This window comes from Bos grunniens, chromosome 8, assembly GCF_055505025.1.
Source record: "Bos grunniens cultivar Pamir isolate PY7600 chromosome 8, Bosgru_T2T1.0, whole genome shotgun sequence".
Classification (NCBI taxonomy): Eukaryota; Metazoa; Chordata; class Mammalia; order Artiodactyla; family Bovidae; genus Bos; species Bos grunniens.
Genome location: NC_141172.1, coordinates 99,092,656 through 99,108,554, shown reverse-complemented (window position 1 = coordinate 99,108,554; position 15,899 = coordinate 99,092,656). Strand labels below are relative to the sequence as shown.

The 15,899-nt window shown below is 44.4% G+C and overlaps 1 protein-coding gene across 10 annotated transcripts in view; it reads right to left on the bottom strand.

The window, feature by feature from the left end:
- Window positions 1–15,899, bottom strand: part of PALM2AKAP2 (PALM2 and AKAP2 fusion) — a 522,805-nt gene that overhangs the window by 219,209 nt on the left and 287,697 nt on the right. For 7 of the 10 annotated variants that reach the window (XM_086315907.1, XM_086315905.1, XM_086315906.1 and 4 more), the window contains 2 exons: window positions 12,687–12,788; window positions 911–1,606 (listed from right to left, as the gene is read on the bottom strand). In XM_086315907.1, the coding sequence (XP_086172033.1) occupies window positions 911–1,606; window positions 12,687–12,788 (798 nt within the window). The remainder of the gene's footprint in view (window positions 1–910; window positions 1,607–12,686; window positions 12,789–15,899) is intronic. The other 3 variants (XM_086315912.1, XM_086315913.1, XM_086315914.1) reach the window with 1 other exon arrangement.

The window sequence follows — 15,899 nt, the reverse complement described above, 5'->3', positions numbered from 1 at the left end:
ACTTTTTTTTTAGAGAATAAAAGCAAGGTTCGTGGATTCGCCTAAGTTTGGAGATCACTACTGATGCTCAAAACAATGCTTGTTTCATGTCCTTAGAAAGTTAAAAATGGTGCTTCTCATATAAAGGGTCCATCAGTTAAGTCATAAGAAAGAGAGACAGCTGTTGATGGGCAGGTTATGGAATTAGTCCCTACAATTCAGCTGTAACAAGCACTGGGTTCTTTTTCTTTTACATCAACTTCATTTCAGTTTTATCAGAAGGAAAGCCAGAGATGCACAATACTGTAACCTGGAAGCTTATGTAAGGCAGCAAAAAGCATCACCCTAGATCGAACAAACTAAGTAAGGTCCACTTTTGGCTACACCAGCGTCTGGCTAGACCCCACAGCATTTTGCCACATAAAATATAAAAGCAAAGATCCACAGTAAGGGAGGCAAGTGAGAAATCAGCAACCTGGCGATGTGTGACTACATGATAGGAACATGACAAAACGATTCCCCTGGTGCCCACGGGTTCAATTCCAGTCAAATGAATTAAGGCTACGAGATCACTGGCTGATATGAAGAGTCCATTCCAATCGAGCAGTAAGGAACCAATTCCCTCTTGAAGACACAAGGAAAAGTTTAGAGGAAAAGCAAGTTCTTGGAAAGAGTGAAGCACACACATGCATGTTGTCTCTGAGCTGAGGAAACTGGAGAAAAAAACGAAAGGGGAAAAAAAATAAGAGGGATCAAAGCAATCCAACTGCAAGGCAAGGCAGGTGTTTGCTTCCAGTTCACAGTATCGCAGTTAGTGGTACAGTGAGGTCTACGTAAGTGGTGGAGAGCACAGAGGCTGCCCGGAAGAAAGGGGGAGAAAGAAGTGGTCACATGACAACACAGCACTGACAGCGCTTTTTCTTTTGGGTACCTGGGGCTGGCTCCGTGGCCAAGCTCTCTTCCTTCCCTTCAGGGGATGAGGGCTCAGTGGTGTCTGAGATGGGTCTCCCGGACACCAGCTCGGCTGCATTCCCATCAATGGTGGACACGTCTGTCACTGTCTTCTCCCTCAATGACTTCTCATCATCTTCGTCAATGAGGACCAACTCAGCCTTGATGGTTTCATCATAGCCTAGCACCTTCTTCGTCTCCTCTTCATCCTCGATATTTTGGTAGCCCATGAAAATCATGGTGACCGGCTGATCCAAGTTTGCCTCCGGCCCTTCAGTGCTGGGGGCTGGAGCCTGCTGCCCTGGGTTCCCAGAAGAATGATCTTTCCTAGACTTATGGACCATTTCTAACTTGGCTTCTTTGCAGAGCATGTGTTCCTTAGGGTGGCTGAGGCTCCCATCTGCAATCCCAGTCCTTTCTGACACGTGCCCTCCTCTTAAGCTTGATTGTCCAGCTTTCTGAATAAGCTCTTCTACATCCTTTGAGCTTAATGTGTGCACTCCATTTTCTACTATGGTGCCTCCTGAGTGCACCTCATACACTACTTTGGTACCATCATCAAAGACTTTGACTCCTCTCTGATGGACCCCCTCTGGGCCAATGGTGGATGTAGAGAGAATCTTGGTCTCTCCTGTTTGTTTGTCTTTCTCCACATTAATTTCCATGGCGTACACAGCTTGAATGAAAACAAGAGAAAGGAAGTGCATGTTACAACAAAAAAAGCCAGTGAATGGTTAATTGCCAAACAGACAAAAAAAACGGTGTTGTGCCCTTTCTAGTCTAACCACCAAGCATCTTGTTAGCGTGAGTGCACCGTGGACAGAGGTGGTTATATATGTGTTTTAATACAGCAGCTAAATGCACTGGGAAGACACGTGTACAGAGTTTCCATTTCTCAATGGCACTCAAACTTCCAAGGAAGAGGAGCTAAATAAGGCCACGAGCGACTGTTGAGATCCAGTGCGACACATTTCAGGGAAGCTGATGACATGTGAGTTCACCTTGATTGGGAGCGTACCCTAGACTTAGACAATTTTAAAGTCCTTGGTTAGGATGTAACCTAGTTCCAAAATCTTAAATCTTTTTAAAGAACTCTTTTACCAAGTGTTCTTTTTTTTTTTTGACATTTCCCTTTTCTGTGAATGGAGATTATGTGAAGGGTTTTGCAAGACGGCACATGGCCATCCTTTACTGTACTCTAAAAGAGGACATTTGCAAAAATGGAAAGCTATGAAAGGAGTCAGATTATATGCTCTGTGGGCTTCAGTCACTTAGCTAGGTTTCTAAGACAAGAACTAGAAGAAGAAAGACTGGGGGTGGGGGGCGTTATCCCACGACACGGGAATTCGAGGACAGCGCTCACAGAAGGCCTCTTTCTTCCCCCATGAACACACTGCCAAGCCCTCAAGTCCTGTCCCATGTTGTCACCCCCAGCTGCTGCCTCCTCTCTGTTCCACTGTCATCACTCACCTGAGATACTACTCCCTCTTTCCTAGATGATGATCACAAGAGCTTCCTACCTGGTCTTCCCAGGTACCACTCTCAGCCTCTCCAACATCCCAAATCCTGGGGCCAGTCTGAGCTTCCCCAGGACCAGCTCTTTCCTGTCCTGTAGACTCTCACGACACTCCATACTTTCTGACCTATTGCCTCAGAGGCTCCCCATGAGGCACATGTTCTGGATGGGAGGACACTTGGCCTCGGACCCATGGAGCCAACTGTCCCTTGACACGCGTTCCCTGAATGACCCACAGATACATCGACCTCTGCAGCTTTAAAACTGAGTCCATCTTCTCTCAAAGCTCCCCAGAGTTTTGGTGAGAACAAAGTCTTGGTGGGACAAGCATAGTCTTGGTGAGAAGTAATACCTAGTCTCTCAAGCAAGAAGCCTCAGAATCATACTTGACTTTCACTTTTCTTCCTAATTCCCCATCATCAAACAACTGCTGAAACTAATTCTACTTCAGATCCATCCCCATGCATCTCCTCACCATTATCTCTATCACCACTGCCTTAGACCAGACCTTCTGCACAGCAACCTGTGTCTGATTTCTATCTGCTACTTCTGTCATTTCACTTCCAGAGGGCCAAAGGAGAGGAAAATGGTTTTTACAAAAAAAAAAAAAGAATTTATATTGATGTAAGGCAGACATCAAACCAATATTGTAAAGCAATTATCCTTCAATTAAAAATAATTTTTTTAAAAAAAGAATTGCTATGAAAAATAAGAAAGGAAAGAAAAAACTTACAAGTAAAGGCAAGAAAGAATTTAAGAAAGAGAAAAGGAAAGAAACAAGAATACCCAGCAGAGATCATACATGGCCCACAAAGTCTAAAATACTTATGATCTAGCCCTGTATAGTAAAAGCCAGCCGACCGCTGTTAGCCTAGGCTCCACCCTGCCCACAGAGTTATCTTACTTAAAAACTCTCCATCAGCTCCTGTGTCTGCAGAGGGTAAACACCAAACTCCTTAGCTTGGCATATAATTCCCTTGGCATTTGTCTGCAACCTTCCTTTCTTATCTTGCTTTGCCTTGCAGCCTCTCTCATTCCATATGCGCTCAGGCCATAACAGAGGTCTCACTGTTTCCAGGACATCTTTCCACGACCATTTAAATCTATGCTGTCCCTCTGCCTAGACTGTTTTGTCCCTTCTCCACTAACAGACTCTAGAGTCTGGTGTCACATCTCTGCTTGTCATCGCCGTTGAGTTCCTATCTCTTTCTGAACTATAAGTTCCCCACTGTGTTAAAAAGATCCAAACTATCTTTCCAATCAACGTTTTGTTGTTTCCTTACCCTGTACAGCAGCTAAAAAACACCATCTTACACCTAACATTTCCTGCTTTTAAGATTCCTTTCTCTTGAAATGTCCTACTTTTGAGTTTCTTTATATCCAAATGTGACTCATCCACTGATCCCCAGGTCAACTGCACCCTCTTCCATGAACTTTCTTTGATCACCCCATTTCTAAGATATCCCTCTCTTCTCAAGATTCTCTGAACACTTCCTCTAAACTGAGGGCACCTAACACTCTCCAGTCAGTAATATAATTATTTGTGGGGATGTTTTATTAGCTCCACAGATTTTTAGGATCCTGGAAGGCTAGCTTTTTGCCTGGCATCTTTCAGAGATTCCCCCTGCCCCAAACACCTACCTTAGAGCCTTTTGGATAGAAGGTACCTGCTAACCATACCTGTGAAACAAATGCTACTAATTAAAAAGTCTAATTGGTTGTTTTAATCTAGTGACAAATAGTTTATATGACACCGATGAAAAGGTATACACAGTGATTAATGCTTGTACTGGGTGAAGAATAACAATGGTATTTTGTCTGCTTATAAGATACAATCTGACATGGTTAACACTTAACTAAGAAGATTTTGAAACAAATTCCAATGCTTTATTTTCATTGTGTCTGCTTTGAAAGTTTCACTTGCTCAGCACAAAGATCTTGAGTTTCTTTAAGTGACACAGTGGGAAGCCAACCAATATTTGTCAAAAAGGTACATCAGCTCATACAATGACGGTGATATCAAGAGAACTATGTCTGTTATTTCCTGATTTTCCATAAAATATGTTATCAAATAGAATAGGCATTTAAAATCTTTTTTTCCAGTGGTCATGTATGGATGTGAGAGTTGGACTGTGAAGAAAGCTGAGCGCCGAAGAATTGATGCTTTTGAACTGTGGTGTTGGAGAAGACTCTTGAGAGACCCTTGGACTGCAAGGAGATCCAACCAGTCCATCCTAAAGGAGATCAGTCTTGGGTGTTCACTGGAAGGACTGATGCTGAATACTTTGGACTGAACTCCAATACTTTGGCCACCTCATGCAAAGAGTTGACTCATCGGAAAAGACTCTGATGCTGGGAGGGACTGGGGGCAGGAGGAGGAGGGGACGACAGAGGATGAGATGGCTGGGTGGCATCACTGACTCGATGGACATGAGTTTGTGTAAATTCCGGGAGTTGGTGATGGACAGGGAGGCCTGGCGTGTTGCGATTTGTGGGGTTGCAGAGTCAGACACAACTGAGCGACTGAACTGAACTGAATGGGCTCCAAGAACCTGTTCTTTAAATATTACATTTATATTAAAAGGCACAGTTTTGGGATGAAATATTGCATCCTATCACTATTAACACACTCACGGGACATGTTTATAAATAAGCAATATAATAATGATGGACAGAGGAGCCTGGTGGACTACAGGTCCATGGGACTGCAAAGAGTCAGACGTGACTTTGCCACTGAACTGCAACAGCAGCAATAATGATTGTCAGTTAATAGATATAAAACCCCAAACCATCCAGTAATATGTGAGCCAAATGATACACTGAGCTGTAATCAATACAGAGTATGGAATAAAACATTTCTACTTTTATATCCATATCTGATAGGATACACATTATTAACATAGGAATCTTTAGGGATATCCCTCCCTCTCTCTGCCCACCAATGAGAATGCCATCCTTTGTGGTCCAATTTTCCCTTCTCCACCATCCTAATGTCCAAACTCAGCCGGACCTTGCCTATTCCTAGAATCAGAGACTGGACTAAAAGGAGGGATAATGGGGAGAATGTCTTTGCTGCTGCTGCTGCTGCTGCTAAGTCCCTTCAGTCGTGTCTGACTCTAATGGTTAATCAGATCCATAAAATTAAGAGCTGAGAAAGGAGGAGTTTAATGGAAGAGACAGTAAAAGCTCTGTGAAAGATGGCTACTGCTACTACTGCTAAGTCACTTCAGTCGTGTCCGACTCTGTGCGACCCCAGAGATGGATCTCCAGGCAAGAACACTGGAGTGGGTTGCCATTTCCTTCTCCAATGCATGAAAGTGAAAAGTGAAAGTGAAGTCGCTCAGTCTTGTCCGACCCTCAGCGATCCCATGGACTGCAGCCTACCAGGCTCCTCCATCCATGGGGTTTTCCAGGCAAGAGTACTGGAGTGGGGTGCCATTGCCTTCTCCGTGAAAGATGGCTAGGGAGGGGATATTCTGTGGCAGTGAATGATGCTTTGGAGAGTTACTTGTGGAGGGAAGAAAAGGGAATGTGAGAAGTCCTTCTGGGTGGAGATATGAATTGGATCCCTTTCAACATCCTTCAGGAGAAACAGGTAAAAAAGAACAGAGTTTCTTTTCAGTGGGTTTTCTTTTTTTGCCTGTGATTTTATGCTACATTTTGTGAAGTGTGAGATAACTCTGGGTGTGAACCACAAGTGACATGGATTCATTAGGGTTACAGATTAATATTTATATGATACACACTGTTCTTTCAATATTTCTAGAATTTGAAAGTAGAATACTTTAAGACATTTTTATAATAAAAAAAGCTTAGATAGATTATGCCATAAAAGACAACATTCATATGTATTTTTCCCCCAGATAAGACCTGGGGCTTTAAAGAAACCACAGATTTTTAGTAGATTTCTTCAGGTTTGGTCTCCCATTCCTTGTCTGCCTTCACTCTTTTCTCTTTAGTAAGGCGACTCAGGCAAACACTTCGAGAAGCTCGAGCTTACACAAAGGCAATATTTTCATTTATTTTTTGGTTTTCTTTTGAGATTTATTGAGATATTATTGACATATAACATATGTTAGCTTAAGATGTATGATGCGATGATTTGATATACATATATACTGCAGAATGATTACCAAAATAAGGTTAGCTGGCCCCTTCACCCCTTACATAATTGCCAATTTTAGGGGTAACTTTAAAGATCTACTCTCTTAAGACAATATTTAGACTTCATGGATACACATATGAGAATGTTACTAGACATTCAGAAAACCACAAAGTGTGAACATTTTTCTTAAATGTGTTGTTTGTGAATAAGTATTTCTATTTTGCTTCAGCTCTTAGCCAATAATATCCCAAATGTGCACGAGGGTGGATATGAACCAGCAGGAAGATAAGATTTACATTTTGTTTAGGAGGCATGCACACAATTTTTAAAACTCTTCTGCTTTTTACTGCTGCCAAAGACCTCTCCCTTACATCATGCCCTCCTCTCTAATCACAGTGAACACTCTCTAATCTGCCCTTTTCTTCCCACAAGTTTCCCCATGCCACAGGTACATGACGATGAAGATCGTAAGGGCTTGGTATCTGTGCCATCTTATTGGAAAAAAAAAAATGAGGAGAAGGGTACTGCTCAGGGAAGGAAACTTTCTGGCGAGCCCTTGAAAGAGATTTTGAAAGAGCTGCATGGACATAAAGAAAAGTATTTGAGGAAGGACCAGGTAACAGAAAAAAAGGAAAGAGTCCAGTAGATGTTCCAGTGATGGGTTGATTGGAGTCTGGAAGTATGTCTTTATAAAATGATATAAGTATTGATTTTCAAGTATCACACACTGACAACAGTGAGACTGGAGGACACAAGCATGTTTGTTCTGCCTTCCAACATCCCAGCAAGAGAGCAAGTAGTATCTCCATTTTGCTAATGAAGAATAAGAAGCAAAGGGGCCAGTTTCTGCAAAGGGATACAAATGGATGGCATCACTGGTACTGTGACTTTGAGCTCTGTGTTTGGTTTCCTTGGTTTTTCTCCCCCACAGCTCCTTCATCCATAGAAGGGTCACCTTGGAGAAGCAGAGATACCCTAATGGGGTTGATGAGCCTAGTTTCTAGGTTCTGAAAAGACCAAGTATGAGCAAGAGTGGAAGGCCTCCAAGAAAGATGCCCGGACACCACAGGGCCCAGAAAGAGGGTGTGAAGAACACAGAATGCTTGATTCCAGGTCAAACCTGCTGCCCTGGCTCTTTGCGCCCTCTTGTCCCCTGTCACCTTCAGCCTGGACAAACACAACAGCTGCAAGGGCCCTAAGGGACCCAGGGGAAAGGAAACAAGAGGACCCGACACAGGTAAGGGGAAAGTGACACAAACTGGCAAGATTCCATTTCAGAATCAAGCCAAGAGCACACAAGACAGAACCCTGCCCCATGAAGACGGAACTTTTGATTATTGTTAAATTCCTTGACCCAGGCTGCTCCCAGCTCACTTCCCTTGACTCACTGTTATCAGTGGGTGGAATAATAAAGTTGAGGGTCCATGTGTAAAGTATAAAAATCATGTCCCATGGTCATCAGTCATCATATGGGAGGTGTCATAGGAAGGGAGAAAGTGAGTCTGAATTCCTATCCAGGTCACATCTCAATTTGGGGCCTCATTTTCCCGATTGGTACAATGAAGGGTAAGTAGCTCTTTTTTTTTTTTTTTTAATTCAAGTATAGCTGATTTACAATGTTGTGTTAAGTTTCTGGTGTACAGTGAAGTGATTCAGTTATAGAAATATTAATGCATATATATATGTGTGTGTGTGTGTGTGTGTGTGTGTGAGTATACATGGTATCCAGCTTTGATATTCCATGCTGCCATGGAGAGCCCACGTGGCCTGTGAGTCAGTGACGTACCAAATCCAAGAGGAGGGAGCGCGATGGACAATCAGACCACGACCACCACCCAGCAGTGAGATCTTCCCTGTGTAATACACATCAAGTGGCTGGCAACGTACCATGTGGAAGAAAAACAATACATACGCTTGGCTTATTGAATGAATATATACACATGCATCTCTTTGAGCATAAGACTATATATATGCATTTATGTTCACTCCTCTTGAGGTGGGAAATATAAAATTAGCACTGTGATGTCAAAAATGATGAAAATGAGGATATTCATTTAGAGTGAATCCTTCCTCTCATCCCAGAGAGCAATCTCTAACTTCAAAACCCAACAATCAAACATTTCTTCAAATCAAATGTTTTCCCAAGACACTGTGCTTTTAATAAAAATAAGTCAGCAAGGGCATAATGGTGAAGGACAGCAAAGTTCAGTTGCTCAGTCGTGTCTGACTCTTTGTGACGACATGGACTGCAGCATGCCAGGCTTCCCTGTCCATCACCAACTTCCAGAGCTTACTCAAACTCATGTCCATTGAGTTGGTGATGCCATCTAGCAAGAGCCAAAGCCAATTTCTCATATTGACTTTGCTTCAGTCTTTTTGGTCAAGAAGGGCAGTTTACAGCTTGAGAAGTGTCGGAAAGAATACTGCTAAGAGGTAACTGAAACCCAGGACTGCTAAGATGTAACTGAAACCCAGGTGAGTAGAGAAGATTGGAAGATAATAAAACTCCCAGGGATACAACTGCTCACAGTGCTTTGGGTCCTGTGCCCCAGTTCCCACATCAATGAATTTGTCCCAAGGATTTCATATACCAGGAAAGGCAGTGGAGGCAGAAATGCCAAGTTCTAATTTTCAAAACTGAGAAGGAAGGAATTCCATAAACTATATATAAATAGCTGGACATCATGGCTGGCTAAACTCTAGAATCAATTCTGAAAGAGCAGAAGCTGGGCACATTAATCTCAATTTTTTTTTCCTTCAAGGTCTCTAGACAGATTAGACAAATGACAGATATAAAGCATATTGGATCATCATAAAGTCCCTATTGTCCTTATGTGGACGAGACAGAAACATGTGCCATGAGTGTTAGGACAACAGCCAGAACTTGTTACTGGTTGGAGGGCCATGCCCCATAGGTTCCGGGTAAGGATTCCCCAGGGCCAGGAGGATCCCTAACGGTGAGCCCCAGGCTTCTGACTTTTTATCAAACTGTGCAACAATTTTATCAATGAAATGATGATAAATAATGCCAGTTTGCTTTTCAGATCTGAGATGATACTAAACCGAGAGGAAAAGTGAGGGTGTTTGGAGCCCCAACCATGAGCTGTAAAAATCCAGACAACAAAGAGAGTTTTCTCCTTTCAAATTGGTTAAACCCTTTATTCAATGAAACCTGATGCAGAAATACGATAAGGAAGCACAAGGCTAGGGAAGCCGCTGTGCTTGAAATGGGACAGAACACCAAGTCCCTCACCTCAACCCCTTCCTTACCTTCCAGAGACTCCTCGGTGACCCCAGGGGCCCCGGACACTCCTGAGGGACACTTAACAGGAAGAAACTTAACAGTCATGTAAAATCTACCAAGGGCCGAGAGGCGCATAGCCTATCCTTATTTTTGCCTCTTAAGATTAAAAAGAGAGGAATTTGTAGGCTCTTCTGCATGTGAGAAGGCGAAGTAGTACGTGCACAGTTGTGGGGAACAGACTTCTCGCTGCCACTGAAATGACTGTGGAGCGATGACTCCGCTGGACAGAGGGAAGGAGGCCCGGTAGTGGCACAGGCCACTCACTGGAGGCTGCACCTGAGAGCCTGAAGCGGAAAGGCCATGAGGACCGCCAGGAAGTCACATGGCCGTGGCCTCTGTGGGAACTGTGCTGGGCAGCTCTGAGTCTTGCCCTTCAGAGACCAAGCGGGGCATGTCCACAGGGGAGGGACAGGCACGGTAAGGGGGTCCAAGAAACCTACCACCTCAGGACCAGATGAACCGACCGGGGCTGCGGGCGTTAAGGGGATGGAAAGTGAAGGCCTGGGAAAGACACGATGTGATAGCCGTTTTCAAATATTTAAACGGAAATCAGAACTTAGGTTTGTTCTGAAGGGCGCCTAAGATACAAACTTCGGTTTGTATCTTAAGGATACGTAAAAATAGGTAAAAGATGAAAGCAGCAGACTAATGAGAGCTCCATCTGAGGATGAACTTCCCAGGTGTCAGAGCCAATTACAGACAGAATGGGCCATCTGTAGGGAGACCCAGGTCATGGTGTGTCCCTGTGGTTTGAAGGCCTCGTGGCAAGGCTCTGTCCCTGGGCTTCCATGTTTGAATAAGGAATTGGAACAGATGCCTCCTGATTCTGCAAAGCAAAGATTGTAAATAAATTCCCATTTATACAGAACCCAAAACCTCCCAAACTCCAGACAACCAGAATATTTGTCATAATACTGAGTAACGACCAGTGACATTTTTTAAAATGGCCCTAAGACTGTGCAAATTTTCAAAAGGACACCCCTAAAGCAAGATGGATGATACCTATAAGAAAGAATTCCAGGGGCGACTGCCACTCATTTGTAAGCTGTCCATGCTCTGTGTAATCACTGCTAGCCATAACTGATCATTAATCTGGATGCTCTATTTCAAAAGCAGCCTGGACGAAGCAGTTAACCACATCAAATGCAATTCCTTTCAAGCCTCTGCATCTGTATATTTCCACAGTAGATACATTTATGCATATTGGTTCTTAACTGATAAACAAAAGTACATGTAGACTTATTTTTTAGAAGACTTTGAACACATAATACTTTTTCAAAAAGGCATTTGCTATTTGGATTCATTATGTTTTCACAGTGTCTTCCAAGAGGAAGGATCCTAGCTTGTGAAAGTGTGTGTATTCCTATGCACACAGAACTGCAATCCCAGTAACATATCATTCTTGAAGCTCACATTCCTTGACTGCCGATGCTGCTCAAATCCTGTTCACATCTCTCAGTCCCCACCCACTGGCCCTACCGCCTTCATGAACTGATCCGTTAATTAGGTCATATTGCATGTCCTGTGAGTCGCAGAAATGTGGAGAGGAGCTAGAAAGCTGTTTACCCACAACTACTGGGAACCACCAACACTCTAATAACACGCAGGGAGGTATGTGCCTTTTGAAGAACTGTTATCCCGAGTTGATCTCAGACGTGCATCTTGGAGCATTTAAAAGAATCTGCAGCTTAAATCACTGCCAATGGTCCCTTCGTAGGACGACTGTAGCTACAAGGTTTTTAACTACCCTGGGATCCTAGCTTGAGTTTGACCAGATACCATCTACAGTACCTGCCCCCAACTCTAGAACCCTGTGAATCTGTTTGTACAATAATATGCTAAGATATTTATAGAGTCCCCAGGAATACTTTTATTTTGCCAATGTGCATGACAATTATGTCAATACCTGCAGAATTATTTTACTTCTATGTTAAAAGGAAGGCTAACATAGAAGTTTGCTATGTTTGCTTCATAAAATACTGTATAAACAATTTCCTCTGACTTATTAGTCCATGATTGTCTTATAAAGGTACCCTTCCATGACTTCTTTTAAACATAAATTTACCTGGATTACATAAAGCATAAATCTGATGCTCAAATTCCAGTTCACCTACATTATCACAAACCCTACAGCATTGGTGGCTCATTTTTCCATCCAACCCCTGCTCTCAGTGCCTCTGTGCACAGAGCAAAAAGGATTGGTATAGTGATTTATTAAGCACAGCGTCCAGCTCTGATTTCTGGGGCACATTCACATTGAACAGAGCAAAGCAGAGTTCTCCATATGTTTTACACTCACAAATGTATTACTCGCTACAATCCACAAGTGTGAGGAATATTAGCAAGAAGCATACATTCATTAAATTGCTCCTTTTATTTTCCAAATATACCACAGGAGGTAAGAAATAACTCCAGTAATGAGGAGACTTGAGAATCTATATGTTCACAGTGTACAAACAGCTCAGTTCCCAAAGATACCACAACATTCTCACACACTTTGAAAATAGTTTCCCCCCACCTTCCCAGCATAGCTCATTTGATCTTGTAGAATGAGGACTGATATAAAGACCACAAACACAGATTCCTCCAAAGTAGGAGGAAAAGAGCTCTATGGTTTTCTCAATACTCCCTCCCCTTGGCCCCCAGAAACCCCTCAGGGACCAGTGCCTGCCCTGTGTGGCCACTGTAAGTTTTACATCTGAAGCTGCGCTGAGGAGGGGGACCGCCCTCCACGTAAGAATATCTGGGCATCCCTCATTAATAAAGCTCAGAGGAATGCAAGCCCCACGGTCAGTCCTGGCATCAAAAGCAAACAGTTCCCCAGGACTTACCAGCTGCTCTGCTGGTTCCGTCCTGCTCAGGTGATGGTTCTGCTGTTCGTGAACAGAGGATTGGCAGGTCGGGGAGCTGGGAGGAAATGTGATTTACTGCATCTGGTAGCAGAGAATAGGGAATACAATTAGGCACAGTGTTGAGAGGCCCGATGGGTTCACTGCCGAGACAGCAGCTTGTCTGCCCTACATAATGGACCACAGAGGTGGCCATTGCAAGAGAGGATCAGGGTAAACAAAGACCAGCATTTGCCCAGTGACTGGTATTCAGTAGAGTAGCTGAGGTAGGAGAGATCCCGGCCAGAAAGCTCAAGCCCCAGAACAGCTCTATGTATTAAAAGATTCAATAGAAAGCTCTAGATTCTAAGAGTACAATGTGTTCAGAGGACAAAAAAAAAAAAAAAAAAAAACAGGGAGAGAGATGAACTAGCGAGAACCATTATCAACTTGATGTGGGTGCGTTCTCAGTCGCTGTGTTGTGTACAACTCTTTGCAATCTCATGGACTGCAGCCTGCCAGGCTCCTCTGTCCGTGGGATCTCCCAAGGAAGAATACTGGAGTGGGTTGCCATTTCTCTCCCCACAGGATCTACCTGACCCAGGGATCAAATCCAGGACTCTTACACTGGTCTGAGCCACCAAAGAATGGGATTGGGCCAAGTATGGGACTTCAAACTAGAAACATGGAAAGTGAAAGTGAAGTCGCTCAGTCATGTCTGACTCTTTGTGACCTCGTGGACTGTAGCCCACCAGGCTCCTCCGTCCATGGGATTTTCCAGGCAAGAATACTGGAGTGGATTGCCATTTCCTTCTCCAGGGGATCTTCCTGACCCAGGGATTGAACCCAGGTCTCCCACATTGCAGGCAGACGCTTTAACCTCTGAACCACCAGGGAAGCAGTAGAAACATGGAAGACATGTCTTAAACAGAATTGGAAAACAGATTTGGGAGTCTTTCCTTAAACCGGAAATATCACTTTATGTGCCTGATTCATTCCAAAGACTAATAGGCATAAAAAATTTTTTTTCAGAATTTATCCCACAATTTCAGTCCTTCTGTCTGGTGTTTCAGCTAGAAAATCTAGAGATTCCAAATAACAGCACCAGTGAAACACCATGAGCTCAGCTGCAAGAAATGTGGCCGTGCAGAATACAGAGAACGGCTCTGCTTGGGAAAATATCTTGAAAGTTCATTTAGGGAGATGGAGGCCACGGAAGTCAATAAGTGTGTTGAAGTATTAGAGGAGAGGGGGAAACCACTGGGGTGAAACAGGGGAAGAATCTGTGCACACCCCAGAGAGCAGGGGGAAAGTGAAGGAACATTCTAGAAAGCTGGACTCTAGGTGATGTGATTCCTTCCATGTGCCAAAGACACACCCCGTTATCCTGGAATGTCGATCACTGGTCAATGATCACGTCTAACTGCTTACCGCATATTCTATTCAACAGCCCACAAATCATCTCAAGCTCAACATGTCCAAAACAGAACTCTCATCTCCACTCATCTGCTGCTTCTCCTGTGCAGCGTATCTCAGCTCACTGGTACCACAATTCACCCAGGATCCTGGCGGTGCCCCTACTTCCCTCTCCTGGTATCCAGTCAGTCCCCCAGCCTTCCCACATCCATCCCGTCCTCTGTATCCCCACTGATGTGGACTTAATTCTGGCAGGTTTCTGTTTTCCTTTTTAAATTTCATGTAGGAGAGTGCTTGTGACCAGACACCAAATTAGGATTGGTTGAGCTCTGTACCGACGAGGCCGCTGCAGACTCACATTCAGCCGAACAACCAAGGATGTAGGGACACTGGACCACCATGTTCCCAGGGCAAAGGGAACGGAGGGGTGGGGCTTCTCTAAGAGAGTGGGTTTGTCTGTACCAACCCTTTGGGGAGACAGAACCAGAAGTCAGGAGTCGGCAGGCAGGCCCTGGGTTGGAGCAAGGCTCAGGTTACTGTTTCTCCCGGGGGCCTCATGTGTTCTGGAGTTGGGCACTGGGTCAGACAGACATAGTTGAAGGCCCTTCACTGCAGGGGAGGAAGGTGGGCCTTTGAGATGATGCTGGGCTAGAAGATAGCCAGGAAGCAGCCTAGAGAGACCCTCTGAAATGGCCTGAATTTGAGCCAGGGCCTCAGAGTATGGTCACATGTCTCTGCCAGTGTTCCTTAAGTTAGCTGGGAGATTCTGTTCTCACTCTGGAGACTTGTGGGAAGGGTCAGGACCCTAAGCCACACAAGGCAGGACCAAAGAGAGCAACAGTCGGGGTAAAGCAGGGCCTGAGCAGGTAGGGGGAGACAGTGGTCCAGCGGAAGGAGGAGTAGCACAGTTTAGGAGACGGGAGAAGACCAGAGCAGATGTGCACAACTCCTGAGTTTCTCTGAGGATTTCTAGAAGTCTGTGGAAGGGCAATCCTGGTAAGTCCAACTGCCTACATTCAAATGCGATGCATTTGAATCTCTCAAGCCATTAAGACTAGGTAAGACTTTGCAGACTGGTCACATGTGTCTGGTGCCTTCTATGCTACACATAGAATTTCCAGGACATTTCTGCATACTGAAAGATTTAGCAGCCAGAAGTAAAAGCCACCCGTAGGCAGGGGATTCTGCTCATGACTCCTACTGCTTACATTTCAGCCTCCCCCAGGAGCAGCTCCCCAACAGAAGGGAGCAGGTGATGGAGTTACCTTTGCCCAGTGGTCACTGGCTACAGGCTCATGGACTACAGCTCTTATGGGGCTGGGGCTCCATGGTTTCTGCTCCTGATAAGAGGTGGCAGGGGGTGGGGCCCAAGGGAGAGGGTAGGGCAGCCCCTCAATATATCATTAAATAGTAATTCCTGAGGTTCTGCAGCTCCAAGGGGTCTGATAGACCAACACAAGGAAAAAGAAACAGGGCCCCCAAAGCTTTCTGGGGGAGAATTCCTTCACATAACCTCAGTCAGTAAACTGCCCTCTTCCTGACAAAGTCTGGGTGGCCTATCATGCTTCTTCCTCCCTCTGTCCGAGGAGGTAACAGTCAGTTATAGAACAAAGAGGAAAGGGGAGTCCTTCCCATTACCCAGCACTGCTAAAATCGTCACCATATGAAGAACATAAATAGCCAACGTTAGAGAGAAACAAAACTGATGAAAACTCTCCTAAAATCATGACTTCTGGGCAAGTGAAGACACACTAGGTCCCAAGAATTGGTATGAGGGTTTTGATGCAGGAAAGGTTCCAG